Source organism: Drosophila elegans, unplaced genomic scaffold (assembly GCF_018152505.1).
Source record: "Drosophila elegans isolate 14027-0461.03 unplaced genomic scaffold, ASM1815250v1 contig_476, whole genome shotgun sequence".
In the NCBI taxonomy this organism is placed as follows: Eukaryota; Metazoa; Arthropoda; class Insecta; order Diptera; family Drosophilidae; genus Drosophila; species Drosophila elegans.
This window is the reverse complement of record NW_024545863.1, coordinates 3,211,849-3,225,575: the sequence shown is the minus strand read 5'-3', so window position 1 is coordinate 3,225,575 and position 13,727 is coordinate 3,211,849. Positions and strand designations below refer to the sequence as shown.

The following is a 13,727-nucleotide window of genomic DNA, read 5'->3' as shown; positions in this document are numbered from 1 at the left end:
TTAAGAAAACAGCAAATTAATATATTTGCTTTAAGCAAAATGCTTAACTTTAATTTTAAATGTAAGTATTCCTCCAGCCTTATTTCTCTCGCGCCGCAAGAGAATGCAAATAATTTCTCAGCCCGATCTCTGCTCTCGCTATTTCGCTCATTATGCTTCCGCAACTTGTTTGTAACGGTTGTGCGCGCTTGTCGTCGGATAAATAAATAAAAACTGTGTGTGCCGTTTAGTGATAATCCCTTGGCAAATTGTATTTTGATTAGTTTGACAGCCTTAGTACATTTGATTTGTTTACATTTAATTAAATTAATTTGGCGCCTGCAAATCCCCAACTGTGTTTGTGTTTGTGTGGCTGACCGCAATTTGGTGTCGAGCCAGCGTAACCGTAAAGGTGTGAAAGAGTCCGACAAACGGTTCCAGGACGGAGGTGAAACGGTAAATTAAATTATTCCCACGTTTTGAAGTCTACGCGTGTGTGGGTGACTTGGGCGTGTGTGTCCACTCAAAAAAAATGTTATGGATTTCGACCACAGCAAAATCAAAATTTAATATGTAAAATATTTAAATAAAATTTACATTTTTTTAAATATTTTACCAAAAGGTACAAAATAAACAACATTTTCCTAGACAGAGAATTATTATGAAAAATATAAATGTCCACTTAAGCTGCACATTTCGATTTGATATTTTTTTCTCTGTGTGGGGGTGCCGGCTGCTGCTGGCTCGTCGGAAGGTAATTGACTAATCAACACTTCATTTAATTTCGTTTTTATTTCTGCACCCTCGCCGTTTGTTTATTTTGCAAACAGTTTTCAAGTTTGCCTGGCATCTGCTTTCGATTAAAATAAAAAAAACAAACAGTTTTCCCACACGAAATACTTTATATTATGGGAAGCTCACGCAGGACCCATAAATTCGCTGGTCTGAAACTTTCCTCCCCTTATGATCGTCAATTTATTATGGTTATCTCTCGCTTATTTACTATCCAAATTTGTAGAAATCATCTGGTACTGCCCCAAAATTCAATTAGAGCAACCGTGCAAATTATCTGGAGCCCCCAACGATCGTTTATATTATTTTTTTTCCGCAAAAAGAATACACACCCATACCCGCACACACGGGCCATCACTCAACGGTCAATAAATTGCCGCTCTCTTGTTTCTTTGACGGGAGAGCAAAAAGCAGACGATTAAAATTTAACGTCTTATTCGTGGGTGTGTGAAGAGCCAATATTTACATGTCTTCTCCCCCTCGCATTTTGTCCAATGATTTGTCAATATTCGCTTTCCCACTAGCAGACACCAATGTCCTTGCCTTTATTATTTGTCTACACTTAAAGAAAAAATTTGAGAAACGAATTTTAAAATTTGATCGTAGATTATATTGTAGATTATAAAATGGTTTGAAGTGTACAAACTTTGTCCATTGCCATATGCTGACACATTGCCAGCGGCTTACACGCAGTTTATCAATGAAATATGGCTATAAATTGGATCCCCAACGAGCGACCCAGGGACACCCGGGGGGAGGAGTGGGCGGATGGTGGCATCGTATCATTTGCAGCCTTATTTTAATGAAGGTCATCGTGCCAGCGTCGGGGTTGACTTCTGTACATGGTTGTCGGCGTTTAATTGCAGCAATTTGCAAAAACAGCAGCAGCCGAAGGAGAACGATAAAGAGATGGGAGCCCCAACTGGAGGCTATGGCAGAAACTGATCAAATTAATGTCATAACTCAATTAGCCGGCGGACGTATTTGCATGTATATATGTACATATAAGTTGATTTACGACAATGTTGTTGCCCGCTCAATTTGTGCTTAAACTTTTGCCAATTGATAATAACGCTGCTCTATGGAGTCCCACAGTCGGTCTTTTCAGTTGAGCTTCTCTCTGGCTGACTCTGTTAAAAGAAATTAGCTTTTAGTATAGCTAGTAGAACGAGTCCCAGGCCATTGACATTTTGATAAGAACATCTTCAATGAAACACAAGCGGTCAAAATAATTGTAGGTATAGAATTCAAGGGTCTCTAAATGAATGATTACATTCTAATAATTCTAATTACCATCCTAACTAATTAGCATGTATTTCTTTCACTCTGTAAAAATTCTATAGTTATAATGTTTAAAAAATAGTTGTCATTCGTGTTCTTTTCAAGTAGTAGAGCACGAAGCATAGGCGAAACCATTCTTATTGTGACCGCAGTTGTGATCGTGTTTGCGTTTATAGTATAAAGCCTCGCCTTACTTTGATTTGATGGTTTGGAATAACCGACGCAGTCTTCGACAACCAGATACTAGCTCCGACCACATCTTCTAAATGGGAAATATAAATTGAAATACATTATTTTCGATGACACAGAGTCTGTGGGAAACACCCCTTCCCATTAAACCAGATGCAAGTATATCTCCAATGAAGCTTTAAAAAAACCCGCCAGGTGACTTAAGTGTGCCTAACAAAAGATAGTTATCAAGTTAACGCGTAAGTCAGCCATTAATATGCCCAACAATTTTGTAAGGTACATTTCCATTGTGGAAGTGTATGTATTACTTAATAAATTACACAAATATACAATTTAGATTGAATTAAAGGAGAAGCCCCTAAATTTTTGTAACGCTTTACTTTCTAAAACGAAACGATTTGAAAGAGTGTAGCAATGTCTTTATTGGAAAATATTACTAACACCTAATATCGTTTTAGATAATATGTCATTTTGGTCATTACATGAACAATAATTTTTTGCTTCTAGCTGTTAGCTATACAATACTTTTTTCTACATATGATGAGCTAATGTCTACGTTCTTGACGACCCCTTAATTAGTAAACTAAACGATTTCCCTCTTGAAAACTCTTTTCCCAAACCCCTTCCTGTGGCTTCCCCAGACAATCGCAAGGACATGGCTCATGCACAATTTACGCAATTTAATCGGAACACAAGGCAACCAAAAGGGGTTGGCTACGTGGCCAGAGAAACCACTTAAGTGGAGACCCGAGATTGCAAACTGAGCAACCTGCAGTTGGGTATCATATTACTGAGCTTTATATTATATGCATATGCCATTGCGGAAGTGGATGTGGAAGTGGTGCGCTCAGATCCTTGGTTAACCGATAACTGCTTCCTGTTTGAAGGATCGGTTTTACATTTAAGAAAAAAACGATTGCCCTGATAGGCAATGATTTTAAGTTCATTCAATATTATAGGTTAATGTTCTTTTGGCTTATAGTTACTATTTTTTTTTTGAAATCCATTTTTTACTTTAATCTGCAGCCATGGTCGTCAAAGAGATTCCACTCCATGAGAATCTCAACATGGAGAACCGTCCCAGCAACGCTGCAACGCCGACGACAACTACCACGTTCTCGCGAGTGGGGCGACGCTATAGTCTGTCCCTGACCACTGCCATCCTACTGGCCTCCTTCTTCGCCTGCACCCTGCTGGCGGTGGGCTTCATCGTGTACAACTTTGCCACGTGTGCTGAACTGGAACCGTCACCTGACGAGGATATCGTCTGCACCAGTGTTCACCTAAGAAAGCTAAAAGCTGGCCAGGATGGACCACCCAAATATGATCGAGATGTCCGTTTGCCGCGCTCTATACGTCCGCTTAAGTATAATATAACGCTAGAGCCGCAGCTCAGCGGCAACTTCTCCTTCGAAGGCACCGTTCAGATCCGAATACGGGTGCTGGAGGATTGCTATAACATCACCATGCATGCTGAGGAGCTAAACATCTCGCGCAGCGACGCCACTGTCCGCCGGGTGCTGCCTGGTGGTGAACTGGATGGAGATAGTCTGCGGATTCACAAACAGTATCTGGTGGGAGCCAAACAGTTTTTTGTAATTGAGCTATACGACAAGCTGCTGAAGGGCGTTGAGTACGTGGTGCATTTGAGATTTGACGGGATTATTGAGGACTATCTGCAGGGATTTTATCGAAGCTCCTACGAGGTGCACAATGAGACCAGGTTAGTTATACCTTTTAAACCTAACTAGCCCTGCTTTAATTCTCCTTGATAAATTCCCATTTCAGATGGGTAGCTTCTACTCAATTCCAAGCCACAGATGCGCGACGTGCTTTTCCCTGCTTCGATGAGCCCGCTTTGAAGGCCAACTTCACCCTGCACATTGCTCGTCCTCGCAACATGACCACTATCTCCAACATGCCTATTGTGTCCAGCAACGACCAGTGAGTATTCCACTTGATCTGCCAAATAATCTGCTCTAAGCACTATCCTTAAACTTTTAGCGCCACCATGCCCAGCTATGTGTGGGATCACTTTGCTGAATCGCTCCCTATGTCCACCTACTTGGTGGCCTATGCCATATCCGACTTCACGCACATCTCGTCCGGCAACTTTTCCGTGTGGGCTCGAGCAGATGCCATCAAATCAGCCGAGTATGCACTGTCTGTCGGTCCCAGGATTCTGACCTTCCTGCAAGACTTCTTCAATGTGACGTTTCCCTTGCCGAAAATCGATATGATTGCTTTGCCAGAGTTTCAAGCGGGTGCCATGGAGAACTGGGGTCTCATTACGTTCAGGGAGACCGCAATGCTCTACGACCCTGGTGTGGCCACTGCCAACAACAAACAACGTGTTGCATCTGTTGTGGGTCACGAGTTGGCCCATCAGTGGTTTGGCAACCTGGTGACGCCCAGTTGGTGGTCGGATATCTGGCTGAACGAGGGTTTCGCCAGCTACATGGAGTACCTGACAGCCGATGCAGTTGCGCCGGAGTGGAAACAGTTGGACCAGTTCGTCGTCAATGAGCTGCAAACAGTGTTCCAGCTGGACGCTCTCTCCACGTCTCACAAGATCTCCCACGAAGTGTTCAATCCTCAGGAGATTACCGAGATCTTTGATAGAATTTCCTATGCCAAGGGATCTACCATTATACGCATGATGGCCCACTTCCTCACAAATGCAGTGTTTCGCCGGGGTCTCAGCAAATACTTGCAGGAGATGTAAGTTCTTAATTTCTTTGTGATTTATGTATATATTTTAATACATTTATTTATAGGGCTTATAATTCCGCAACGCAGGACGATTTGTGGCGTTTCCTAACAAACGAGGCGAAGTCTTCTGGGTTGTTGGACCACAGCAGAAGTGTCAAGGAGATCATGGACACGTGGACACTGCAAACGGGCTATCCGGTGGTCAAGGTATCGAGGCATCCAAATTCGAATGTGATTCGCCTGGAGCAGGTTCGCTTTGTCTACACCAACACCACCAGAGAGGATGAAAGTCTACTCTGGTGGATACCCATCACTTTTACCACTGCTTCGGAGTTGAACTTTGCCAACACACGACCCACTACATGGATGCCCCGCACTAAGCTGTACGAGCTGGAGAACAGGGAACTCACCACGGCCAAGTGGTTTATCTTCAATGTCCAACAGACGGGCTACTATCGGGTGAACTATGATCTGGATAACTGGCGGGCAATCACCGGGCATCTGATGGATGTCCAGCACTTTGAGGATATTGCTCCGGCTAATCGTGCCCAATTGATCGATGATGTGATGAATCTGGCCAGGGGATCGTATCTCTCCTACGAAACTGCCATGAACCTGACCCGCTACCTGGGCCATGAATTAGGTCATGTGCCATGGAAGGCGGCCAGCAGCAACTTTATTTTCATCGATTCTATGTTCGTCAACTCCGGCGACTATGATCTCCTAAAGGTTTGTCTTGAGTTACTCTAAAAATTTTCCAGTTAATCCCATGTTAATGGCTTTTCACAGAACTATCTGCTAAAGAAGCTGCAGAAGGTATACGAACAGGTCGGATTCGAGGACTCGCAGGGTGAGTCCGGGGATATCCTATTAAAGTTAAAGCGTGCCGATATCCTAGGCATGGTCTGCCATTTGGGTCACCAGGAGTGCATCTCCGAGGCCAGTCGCCACTTTCAGAACTGGGTTCAGACCCCAAATCCTGATTCGAACAATCCGTAAGAATACCGTGTAATTTTAAATTTAATTATGTTTTGATCAAGGAATTCTTTCAAAACAGTATTGTACCCAATCTTCGTGGGGTCGTATACTGCTCGGCGATACAATACGGCACTGAGTACGAGTGGGACTTTGCCTTCGAGCGTTACCTCAAGACGAATGTGCCTGGCGAGAAGGACCTGCTGCTGAGCGCCCTCGGCTGCTCCAAGGAGCCATGGTTGCTCTATCGCTACTTGCGTCGCAGCATTGCCGGCCAACATATACGCAAACAGGATTTGTTCCGGGTATTCGCAGCCGTTTCCAGCACAGTAATCGGTCAACAGATATCCTTTGATTTCCTACGGAACAATTGGCAAGAGATCAAGACCTAGTAAGTCGAAATAATACACGTTTTTCCAAGAAAAACTTTAATACTGAATTACTTTCAGTATGGGCTCGCAGATGTCAAACATTCACACGCTGTTCAAGTTTGCCACAAAGCGCTTTAACTCAAAATTCCAGTTGGGCGAATTCGAGAATTTTGTGAAGGACGCCCACTGGGACTACGACAGGCCCGTTCAGCAGATCGTGGAGCAGATCGAGACCAGCGTCGACTGGATGAACAAGAACTACAAGTCAATCGTCAAGTGGCTGCAGAACGAGGCGCGGGCGTAAGGAAAGGATCCTGCGGCTTGGCTGGATCAAGGCTGCAGCAGTATTAGATTTCGAAGCTGCAACTGCATCGGTTGGGCCACCAATGCATTTATGTTTAGTATTTATGTCGCGTGTTTTACCGATTGTGTGTCGCCAAAGAGAAATAGCCCTTGGCAGATCGTCCAGAGCATCAAGTTTTTCATTACTTTTAATGTATGCCTTCTTTTCATAACAATTATGAGAGTCTTGTAATTTTAATTTGTACTTAAATGTAAATGTAAATGCAATTAAAACATTGTTCGTCACAAAAAGTCTTTTAAAGTCTAATCCTGTTTCACAATTCGAGTTCTGGGAACTCTGATCACATCTGCAAACATTAAGGTGCCCACAAAGACCAACACTGTGCCCAGCCAGTGGTACAAAGTGAATGGATTTTGGAAGTAAATGATGGAAAAGACCAGCGAGATGAACTTCCGAAGCGTTAGGATCAGAGTTACCGTCAGCGAGCTGCATTCCGTGGTGAGAGTGTAAACGGAGCTGATGCACAGATGTTGGGCCAGCACGTTGCCCAATAAATAGAGTACGATCAGGGGCACTGCTACGCCCAGAAGAGGCAACTGGTAGGACTCGCCCGCGAACGCCAGTAGCCAGTGCGTCCGTATGTTATCCTGCATCAGGAGAAAGGCCGGCAGTGGCAACAGGTGGGTGTAGTACAAAGCTTCCCTCGCACACTTGCCATGACGTCGGTACAGCAACTCCTGGGTGATGCCCATGTAGGAGGAGACAAAGAGAGCCAGCACCAGGAGCAGCACGCCCACCAGCCACCAGAAAATATCCGCCTCGGTGTTACCAACAAGATTCTCCTTCTTACCCCCGAAATCTCGACTGGAGAAGTAGGTGCAGATGAAAATGCCCACGCTGATCATGACCACCGAGATGTACTGACTCGCCCGGTAGCTTCTCTTTAGAATCCAAGTGCCCAGGCACATATTCGATATGAGGGAACCGCCGCGTATGATCATGTGCAGCGTCATCGGGACATTGAACTCGAACACGTAGTTGTTGCACACGCTGGTCAAGAAGAACATGGCCACCAGGAGCGCATAGTCCCGCAGGCTGATCACCCGGTGGGCCAATCCAAACCGTGAGGTGAAGATGAAGCCCTCCAAGGCAATAAAGGCAAACTGGGCGGCGGTTATTAAGTTGCCAGCGCCTGGATCCAGTTTAACGAGCAGCTCCAGGAAAACTACGCCACTGCAGCAGCCCAAAAAGACGCCGCCAATGGCCAAAACAGCGCGAGTGGATAAATTCATGGGCTTGGATAGTGAATAGCCACGATTTCCACCAACTTTAACCTGTGATCTGGCCCATGACGAGCTTTCAGGCCAACTTTCTTTTTGGCCATGCAAAACGTAAACAACGCCAACAGGTGGTTATCGATAAGTGTAATCGCCAGCACAGCTGATTTCGTCCTATCGAAAAAGATGGGTATTTAAAATTAAGCAAAAACAATTGAAGATAAACAAAAGAATAACGAAGTATACAATTTCTTTTAGATTTAAAAACAACGTATTTTATTAAATTTACAAAACATTCGAAAACCAAACTTAAAGAACAAATTTCGTATAATCACATTCGAAACAGTCGCACCAGCAGTCTTTTGGAACAATTACAAATTACAATGATGAATGGATACATTTTAAATTTAAGTGAGAACATTTTTCGAAATATTATTTCTGTTTTTCAAGCAGAGCAATTATTTTGTCAAGCTTTTCTGTCTGTTGCGCCTCAAAATTGTCCAGTCGTTTGGCCACTAATTGAGTAAGCTTTTCGAATCTCATGTCTATGTGGTCTTTGAGAATTGAAACATCCGTGGGAGGAGCAGTTTCCTGGGGCTTAACCGTCGTCGGCGGGGAACAACCCTTCATCAGGGACATGAACTGCTGGAACTTCGCATCCTGCTCCTCCTTTTTGGATGGATTGCTTCCACCCTTCTGCAGCAGTTCCTGGATTCTTTCCAAATCCATTGGTCTTGGCAGCTGGGTGGTTATGCCATTGGGATTCGGGGCTGTCTGCAGCATGGCTCCGTAAACACAGATTTCGGTGGCCGAGGTGAGCATCTTGAGATTAATATCATTTATGCCGGAACGGTCTATTTCCATGTCGTAGCGATAGGGTCGCACAGGAACCTCGCCGTCCTCCTCTTCGATGCACACCCCGTAGACGGTTTCGCAGTACTCCTGGGAGGGCCCAATGAAAAGCTCCACCTTAGGGGCACTGCAAACCAGGGTGAGGGTTGCGATTTTAAAGCGGGTCGGGATCTGAAATCTGAGCTCACAGGGCGGCGGGGGATTTTCCGTATTTGCAAACAGCACAGCGCGTTCTTCGTTTACAACATCGTCCAAATCGGGCCTGCATACAAAAGAGATTGTGAAATAACTAGATAAAAACGAGTTTCAGGGCGTGGAATCCTTTGTCTCACTTCACAAATACGTCTTCGTCGGACAAACAGGTGGCCACTAGCTGACCCAACTCGTTACCCCCGATTTGAGGCCAATTACAGCGGGCGGTGACCTTGTCGCACATGGTTTAATTGACAAAGAAGCTGAATTTTGGAGGGGAAATTTAAAAAAGATTTCGTGCAACAGAACAGCAAAACTCAAAACACACAACTAGTGATGGCAAAAGCGAGCGATAACAGCTGCGGGGGATGCTAACCTATTGCAATTGTGGGAGGCTGCAAACCTATCGAAAATCAATTCTATCAGACAACAAATCTGATAAGTTTTATTATTTAATGTACCAATTTCTTTTAAAATCACCATGACAGAAGACGTTTTACAACCATTTTTTTTATTTTGTATTTTCTTAAATAGAAGTATTACTGCACTTAGCGAAAGCCCGCCAACCTTCTAATGTTGAATTCTAGTAAGACCAGCTACTTGCTATAAGTAGATTCTAATAAGACCATGTAGTGTGCCTGTATTTTATTTTCCGCCGGAATGGCAATATCGTGAATTGACAGCTGCGACCTTGGACATATCCCTTGTAGGTCAAATTTCAGCAAAATTTCCCACATATCGCAGTTAAAGGCGGTCGGCTAAAGAGTACACAATTCTTCGCAAACTAATTAATTCAACTAACATGGGCGGCAAGTACAAGATTGTGATGGTGCGCCACGGCGAGTCCGAGTGGAACCAGAAGAATCTGTTCTGTGGATGGTACGACGCCAATCTCAGCGAGAAAGGTGAGCTGATTACATCAATTACAGTCCCACTTCTGTAATTTGTACTATCTTTGGTGAAAAATGTTGCTCCAATGTGAAGAACGTACAAATCTCAGCATCTTTATCGAAAACGTTCTTATCAAAAATATTACAATTTTGAAATTCTCTTTAAAAAAATTGTTTTGGCATATAATACAAGTAACAATTTTTAAGGCAATAAGAAACAACAAAATATTTAAAAGATAATACATTTTGGAAAATCAATAAAATTCAAAATTGCCTTATTGCAAATTTCTCTTTAGTTCAAAGTAAGCTTATAAACCACAACGAAAATAATTTTAAAGGTCATTGATTACTTTAAACCGAAAAGAAGGTGGTTATTTAATAAATATTTGTTGAAAATGTAAAATCTTAGGATAACAATAATTTTCTAAAACTAACAATAATAATCCACAAAAATTAAAAACAAAATTTTAAACTTGCTTTTAACTTGTTTAAATAAATAAGAATTATAGAAGTCCGACTGTAATTATCCAACCAGGCGTATACTTAATGCAATATATTTTTTCAACAGGCCAGGAGGAGGCTCTAGCCGCCGGCAAGGCCGTCAAAGAGGCCGGTCTGGAGTTCGATGTGGCCCACACCTCGGTGCTGACCCGCGCCCAGGTGACTCTGGCTAACATCCTGAAGGCCAGTGGCCACAAAGAGATCCCCATCCAGAAGACCTGGCGCTTGAACGAGCGCCACTACGGTGGACTAACTGGTCTGAACAAGGCTGAGACCGCCGCCAAGTACGGCGAGGAGCAGGTTCAGATCTGGCGTCGCAGCTTCGACACCCCACCGCCACCGATGGAGCCCGGCCATGCCTACTACGACAACATCGTCAAGGATGCCCGCTACGCCGACGGACCCAAGCCCGAGGAGTTCCCCCACTTCGAGTCCCTCAAGCTGACCATCGCGCGCACACTGCCGTACTGGAACGACGTCATTATTCCCCAGATGAAGGAGGGCAAGCGCATCCTGATCGCCGCCCACGGCAACAGCCTCCGCGGCATCGTCAAGCATTTAGACAGTGAGTACTCTGGATAAAGAATATTGAAGAAATTGTAGAAAAAGTGGTATAGATTTGCTAGTCACCAAATGTTATAGCACACATTTAATTGCAGCTAGTTTTATATAGATTTGAAATTTATAGAGGAACATTTTAAATTCTTTTTCATAATGGTCTTAAAATAATTTGCATGTTATATATATTTAAATAGATAAGATTGCAAATGGATCCATATTTCAGTTTTAATATTTCTCTTTCTTTGCAGATCTCTCTGAGGACGCCATCATGGCCCTGAACCTGCCCACTGGCATTCCGTTCGTCTATGAGCTGGACGAGAACTTCAAGCCGGTGGTGTCCATGCAGTTCCTCGGCGACGAGGAGACCGTGAAGAAGGCCATCGAGGCTGTGGCTGCCCAGGGCAAAGCCAAGTAAACAAAGAGGCTGGCTCAAATGAGAGTCCCACACAAATCCGGCACAAATCAGAACACTCTGATTACGCTTCTGTTCAAGAAATAAGCCAATCCCATTCGTTGTTGTTGTTCGCGTAGCAGTAATTGGTTCATCCCCACTACAGTTATTAAATAATTTATTATTACACTCGAGGACAGGCTTTGCTTTGTTTATTATCTGGTTCATTTTTTCTTGTTCTTCTTGCCGTCCTTGGCCAGTTCCAGACCGAGGATGCACTTGGGCGGCACCTTGTAGGTCTCCGTCAGCAGGGTGTGGACGAACCTCACCTGGTTGCCTTGGATCTGCAGCTGCTCGTGCTTCTGGTGGGGCAGTTTGACCACACTGGTGCTGGCGGCGGCTCCCTGCTTGCACAGCTTGATGAACTCGGCCAGGATGATGCCGTACGCCTCGATGTTGCTCACCAGCGTCACCTTTTTGTTACCGGAGCGGGTGGCGAGCGACATCTGGATGAGGGGCTTGCCGCTCGTGTCCTTCCCGCTGCACATCTGGTAGGAGTGCTCCATCTTGCTGGTGATTAGGGAGCACATCTCGCTCAGCGAGGCCTCCCTGTTACCATACAGCTCGATCAGAGTTTCGTCCGGTCGGACTAGCTTGGTCAGCGGATGCAGCAGGCCATGCTTGCTCACATACTCCCGCACAATCTTCTTGATCTGACCCGCCGGGATTCCCTCGCCGCGCTTAAAGTTCAGCTTGGTAAAAAAGGCCGCCGTCACATCGGTCACTATGTACATCTCCTTCAGCTCGGAGTGGAAGAGAGGCGTCTCGGACGCCGCTCCATTCGCCTCGTTTGCCTTGACATCGGTTATGAAGTTCACCACTTCGGGGTGCTCCAGATCCACCGATATGATCTTATCCACTCCCTTGCTCTCCTCCCGCACCACAATGAATCCCTGATCCACCATCTCGGCCAGGAAGTTGGAGAGCTTCTTGTAGCGGGTCTTCTTCAGGTCAATTTGCTCTGGGGCTTCGGTGACCACATACAGCCTGTAGAAATTGCTGGTCAGGAGTGGCAGAGGCAGCTTTTTTCCATTGTTTTTCAAGGCGGCAAGGAAGGCGTTCTTGAGAATCAGTTCCGGTGAGGCTTCCTCTCCACCTTCTTCTTCGGATTCGGGGCTTTCCTGGTTCTCTAAAGTAAGAGCAGCCGTTTCTGTTTCCAGTTCCTCTGTTTGAGCCACAGAAGCAAAGGTTACAGAAGCTGGAGCTGATGGACTGGCTGCCTTCCTCCTTTCCGTCTCAGATCCCAGAGCAGGAAAATCCTCGCCAGACAAAGCTTTCGTCTTGACCAGCGGAATCTGCTGCACCAGACTGGGTTCATGGGACCAGAGCTTGTCGCCGAAGAGGTGGAGCATTTTGATGGCCACGCCGTGACCGCCACACATGTACAAATCATGGCTGGAGCGAGCCAACTGTCCCAAACCCACCGCTGATTTGTTGTTCGTAAGGTTCACAGCCACTAAAAGAGATTATGGGTTGTTTATTTCGCTCGCAGGCAATCAAACTAGATACTTACTCAACTGCCCCTTCTTGTAGTGCCCGTACATGTTCAATCCCACGCCCAAGGGCACCACTCCCGGCAGCATGAGATCTGCACCGTTCGTCAGCTTGGGCAGGACGCCCTCGTGGGTGGTGAAATAGGGCAGGATGTCCGGAACGGACCACAGGGTGTACAGAGTGGGCACCAGCTGGCCTCCATCCAGTTCGAAGAACAAAGGCAGCTTGTCCACGCAATAGACCATGCTCTGGACGCCGCCGTGGGTGAGGATCTTCACCTGGGTCACCGCCGCCTTCGCCGGCACCAGCTGATCCACGGACACATGGGGAAACGCCGCCTCCACGCGCTGCCGGAACTTCTTGCTATCGGATCCCTTCAGGGCAGCACTGCTCTTCGGTCTGTACGGTTTGAGAAACATCGGTCCGCCGTTCCGGTTTTGTGTGCTTAAGAAAATAGAAAATTAAAAAACAATTTTTTTTGATTGGCACATGCCACAGTGAAAACAAACAACTGGACAGTGGAGGTGCCTGTTTGGCTATTTTCCAGCCAGTTTTGGCTATGTGCAAATATTGATGGGATTCCGTTAGGAACAATGATAGCAGTTCATAGTAGTGAATATTGTGAACATTTTTCTAGAAATAACAAAGTCACCTGAAATCAGCACTTTTAGCCCATAACTTCTCTCATAGAAATCAGATGCAAGAAAGGCATAACTTTTAAAGTTTGTTGTTTAAATCTCTTAAAATCTGTTATTAAATGTTGGTTTGTAAATTTGTAATCTTTACAAAAAAAATGACTTGAAACCAGCAATTCTAAGCAAATAACATTTCTTCCAGATATCCGACTTTGAAAGACATATCTTTAAGGCTGTTTTTGGTTAAATTTGTAAAAATCTTCATTTCAAT

General features: G+C 44.9%; 5 protein-coding genes across 6 annotated transcripts; 2 read left to right on the top strand and 3 right to left on the bottom strand.

Moving 5' to 3' along the window:
• The first annotated feature begins 22 nt into the window (after nucleotides 1-22).
• Nucleotides 23-6,893, top strand: LOC108148707 (aminopeptidase N). Of its 2 annotated transcripts, none has more exons than XM_017275859.2 (8): nucleotides 23-61; nucleotides 3,268-3,964; nucleotides 4,030-4,185; nucleotides 4,246-4,962; nucleotides 5,019-5,682; nucleotides 5,743-5,948; nucleotides 6,011-6,319; nucleotides 6,378-6,893. In XM_017275859.2, the coding sequence occupies exons 1-8, from the start codon at nucleotides 40-42 to the stop codon at nucleotides 6,601-6,603; spliced, it is 2,997 nt and encodes a 998-aa protein (XP_017131348.1). In that variant the 5' UTR covers nucleotides 23-39; the 3' UTR covers nucleotides 6,604-6,893. The 2 variants fall into 2 exon arrangements, with proteins under 2 accessions (XP_017131348.1, XP_017131349.1); XM_017275860.2 differs by lacking the exon at nucleotides 23-61 and adding an exon at nucleotides 166-435.
• Nucleotides 6,773-7,997, bottom strand: LOC108148709 (UDP-xylose and UDP-N-acetylglucosamine transporter). The gene has a single exon (XM_017275870.1). It carries the CDS (start codon nucleotides 7,893-7,895, stop codon nucleotides 6,906-6,908), a length of 990 nt encoding a protein of 329 aa, XP_017131359.1. The 5' UTR covers nucleotides 7,896-7,997; the 3' UTR covers nucleotides 6,773-6,905.
• A 131-nt stretch (nucleotides 7,998-8,128) lies between these two features.
• LOC108148505 lies at nucleotides 8,129-9,268 on the bottom strand. The gene is made up of 2 exons (XM_017275542.2): nucleotides 9,065-9,268; nucleotides 8,129-8,994 (listed from the first exon to the last, which is right to left on the bottom strand). The coding sequence occupies exons 1-2, from the start codon at nucleotides 9,166-9,168 to the stop codon at nucleotides 8,313-8,315; spliced, it is 786 nt and encodes a 261-aa protein (XP_017131031.1). The 5' UTR covers nucleotides 9,169-9,268; the 3' UTR covers nucleotides 8,129-8,312.
• Nucleotides 9,269-9,619: 351 nt separating this feature from the next.
• Nucleotides 9,620-11,461, top strand: LOC108148869 (phosphoglycerate mutase 2). The gene is made up of 3 exons (XM_017276170.2): nucleotides 9,620-9,829; nucleotides 10,383-10,880; nucleotides 11,125-11,461. Exons 1-3 carry the CDS (start codon nucleotides 9,727-9,729, stop codon nucleotides 11,289-11,291), a joined length of 768 nt encoding a protein of 255 aa, XP_017131659.1. The 5' UTR covers nucleotides 9,620-9,726; the 3' UTR covers nucleotides 11,292-11,461.
• LOC108148868 (eukaryotic translation initiation factor 2D) lies at nucleotides 11,429-13,353 on the bottom strand. The gene is made up of 2 exons (XM_017276168.2): nucleotides 12,841-13,353; nucleotides 11,429-12,783 (listed from the first exon to the last, which is right to left on the bottom strand). The coding sequence occupies exons 1-2, from the start codon at nucleotides 13,238-13,240 to the stop codon at nucleotides 11,492-11,494; spliced, it is 1,692 nt and encodes a 563-aa protein (XP_017131657.1). The 5' UTR covers nucleotides 13,241-13,353; the 3' UTR covers nucleotides 11,429-11,491.
• Between the last annotated feature and the right edge of the window lie 374 nt (nucleotides 13,354-13,727).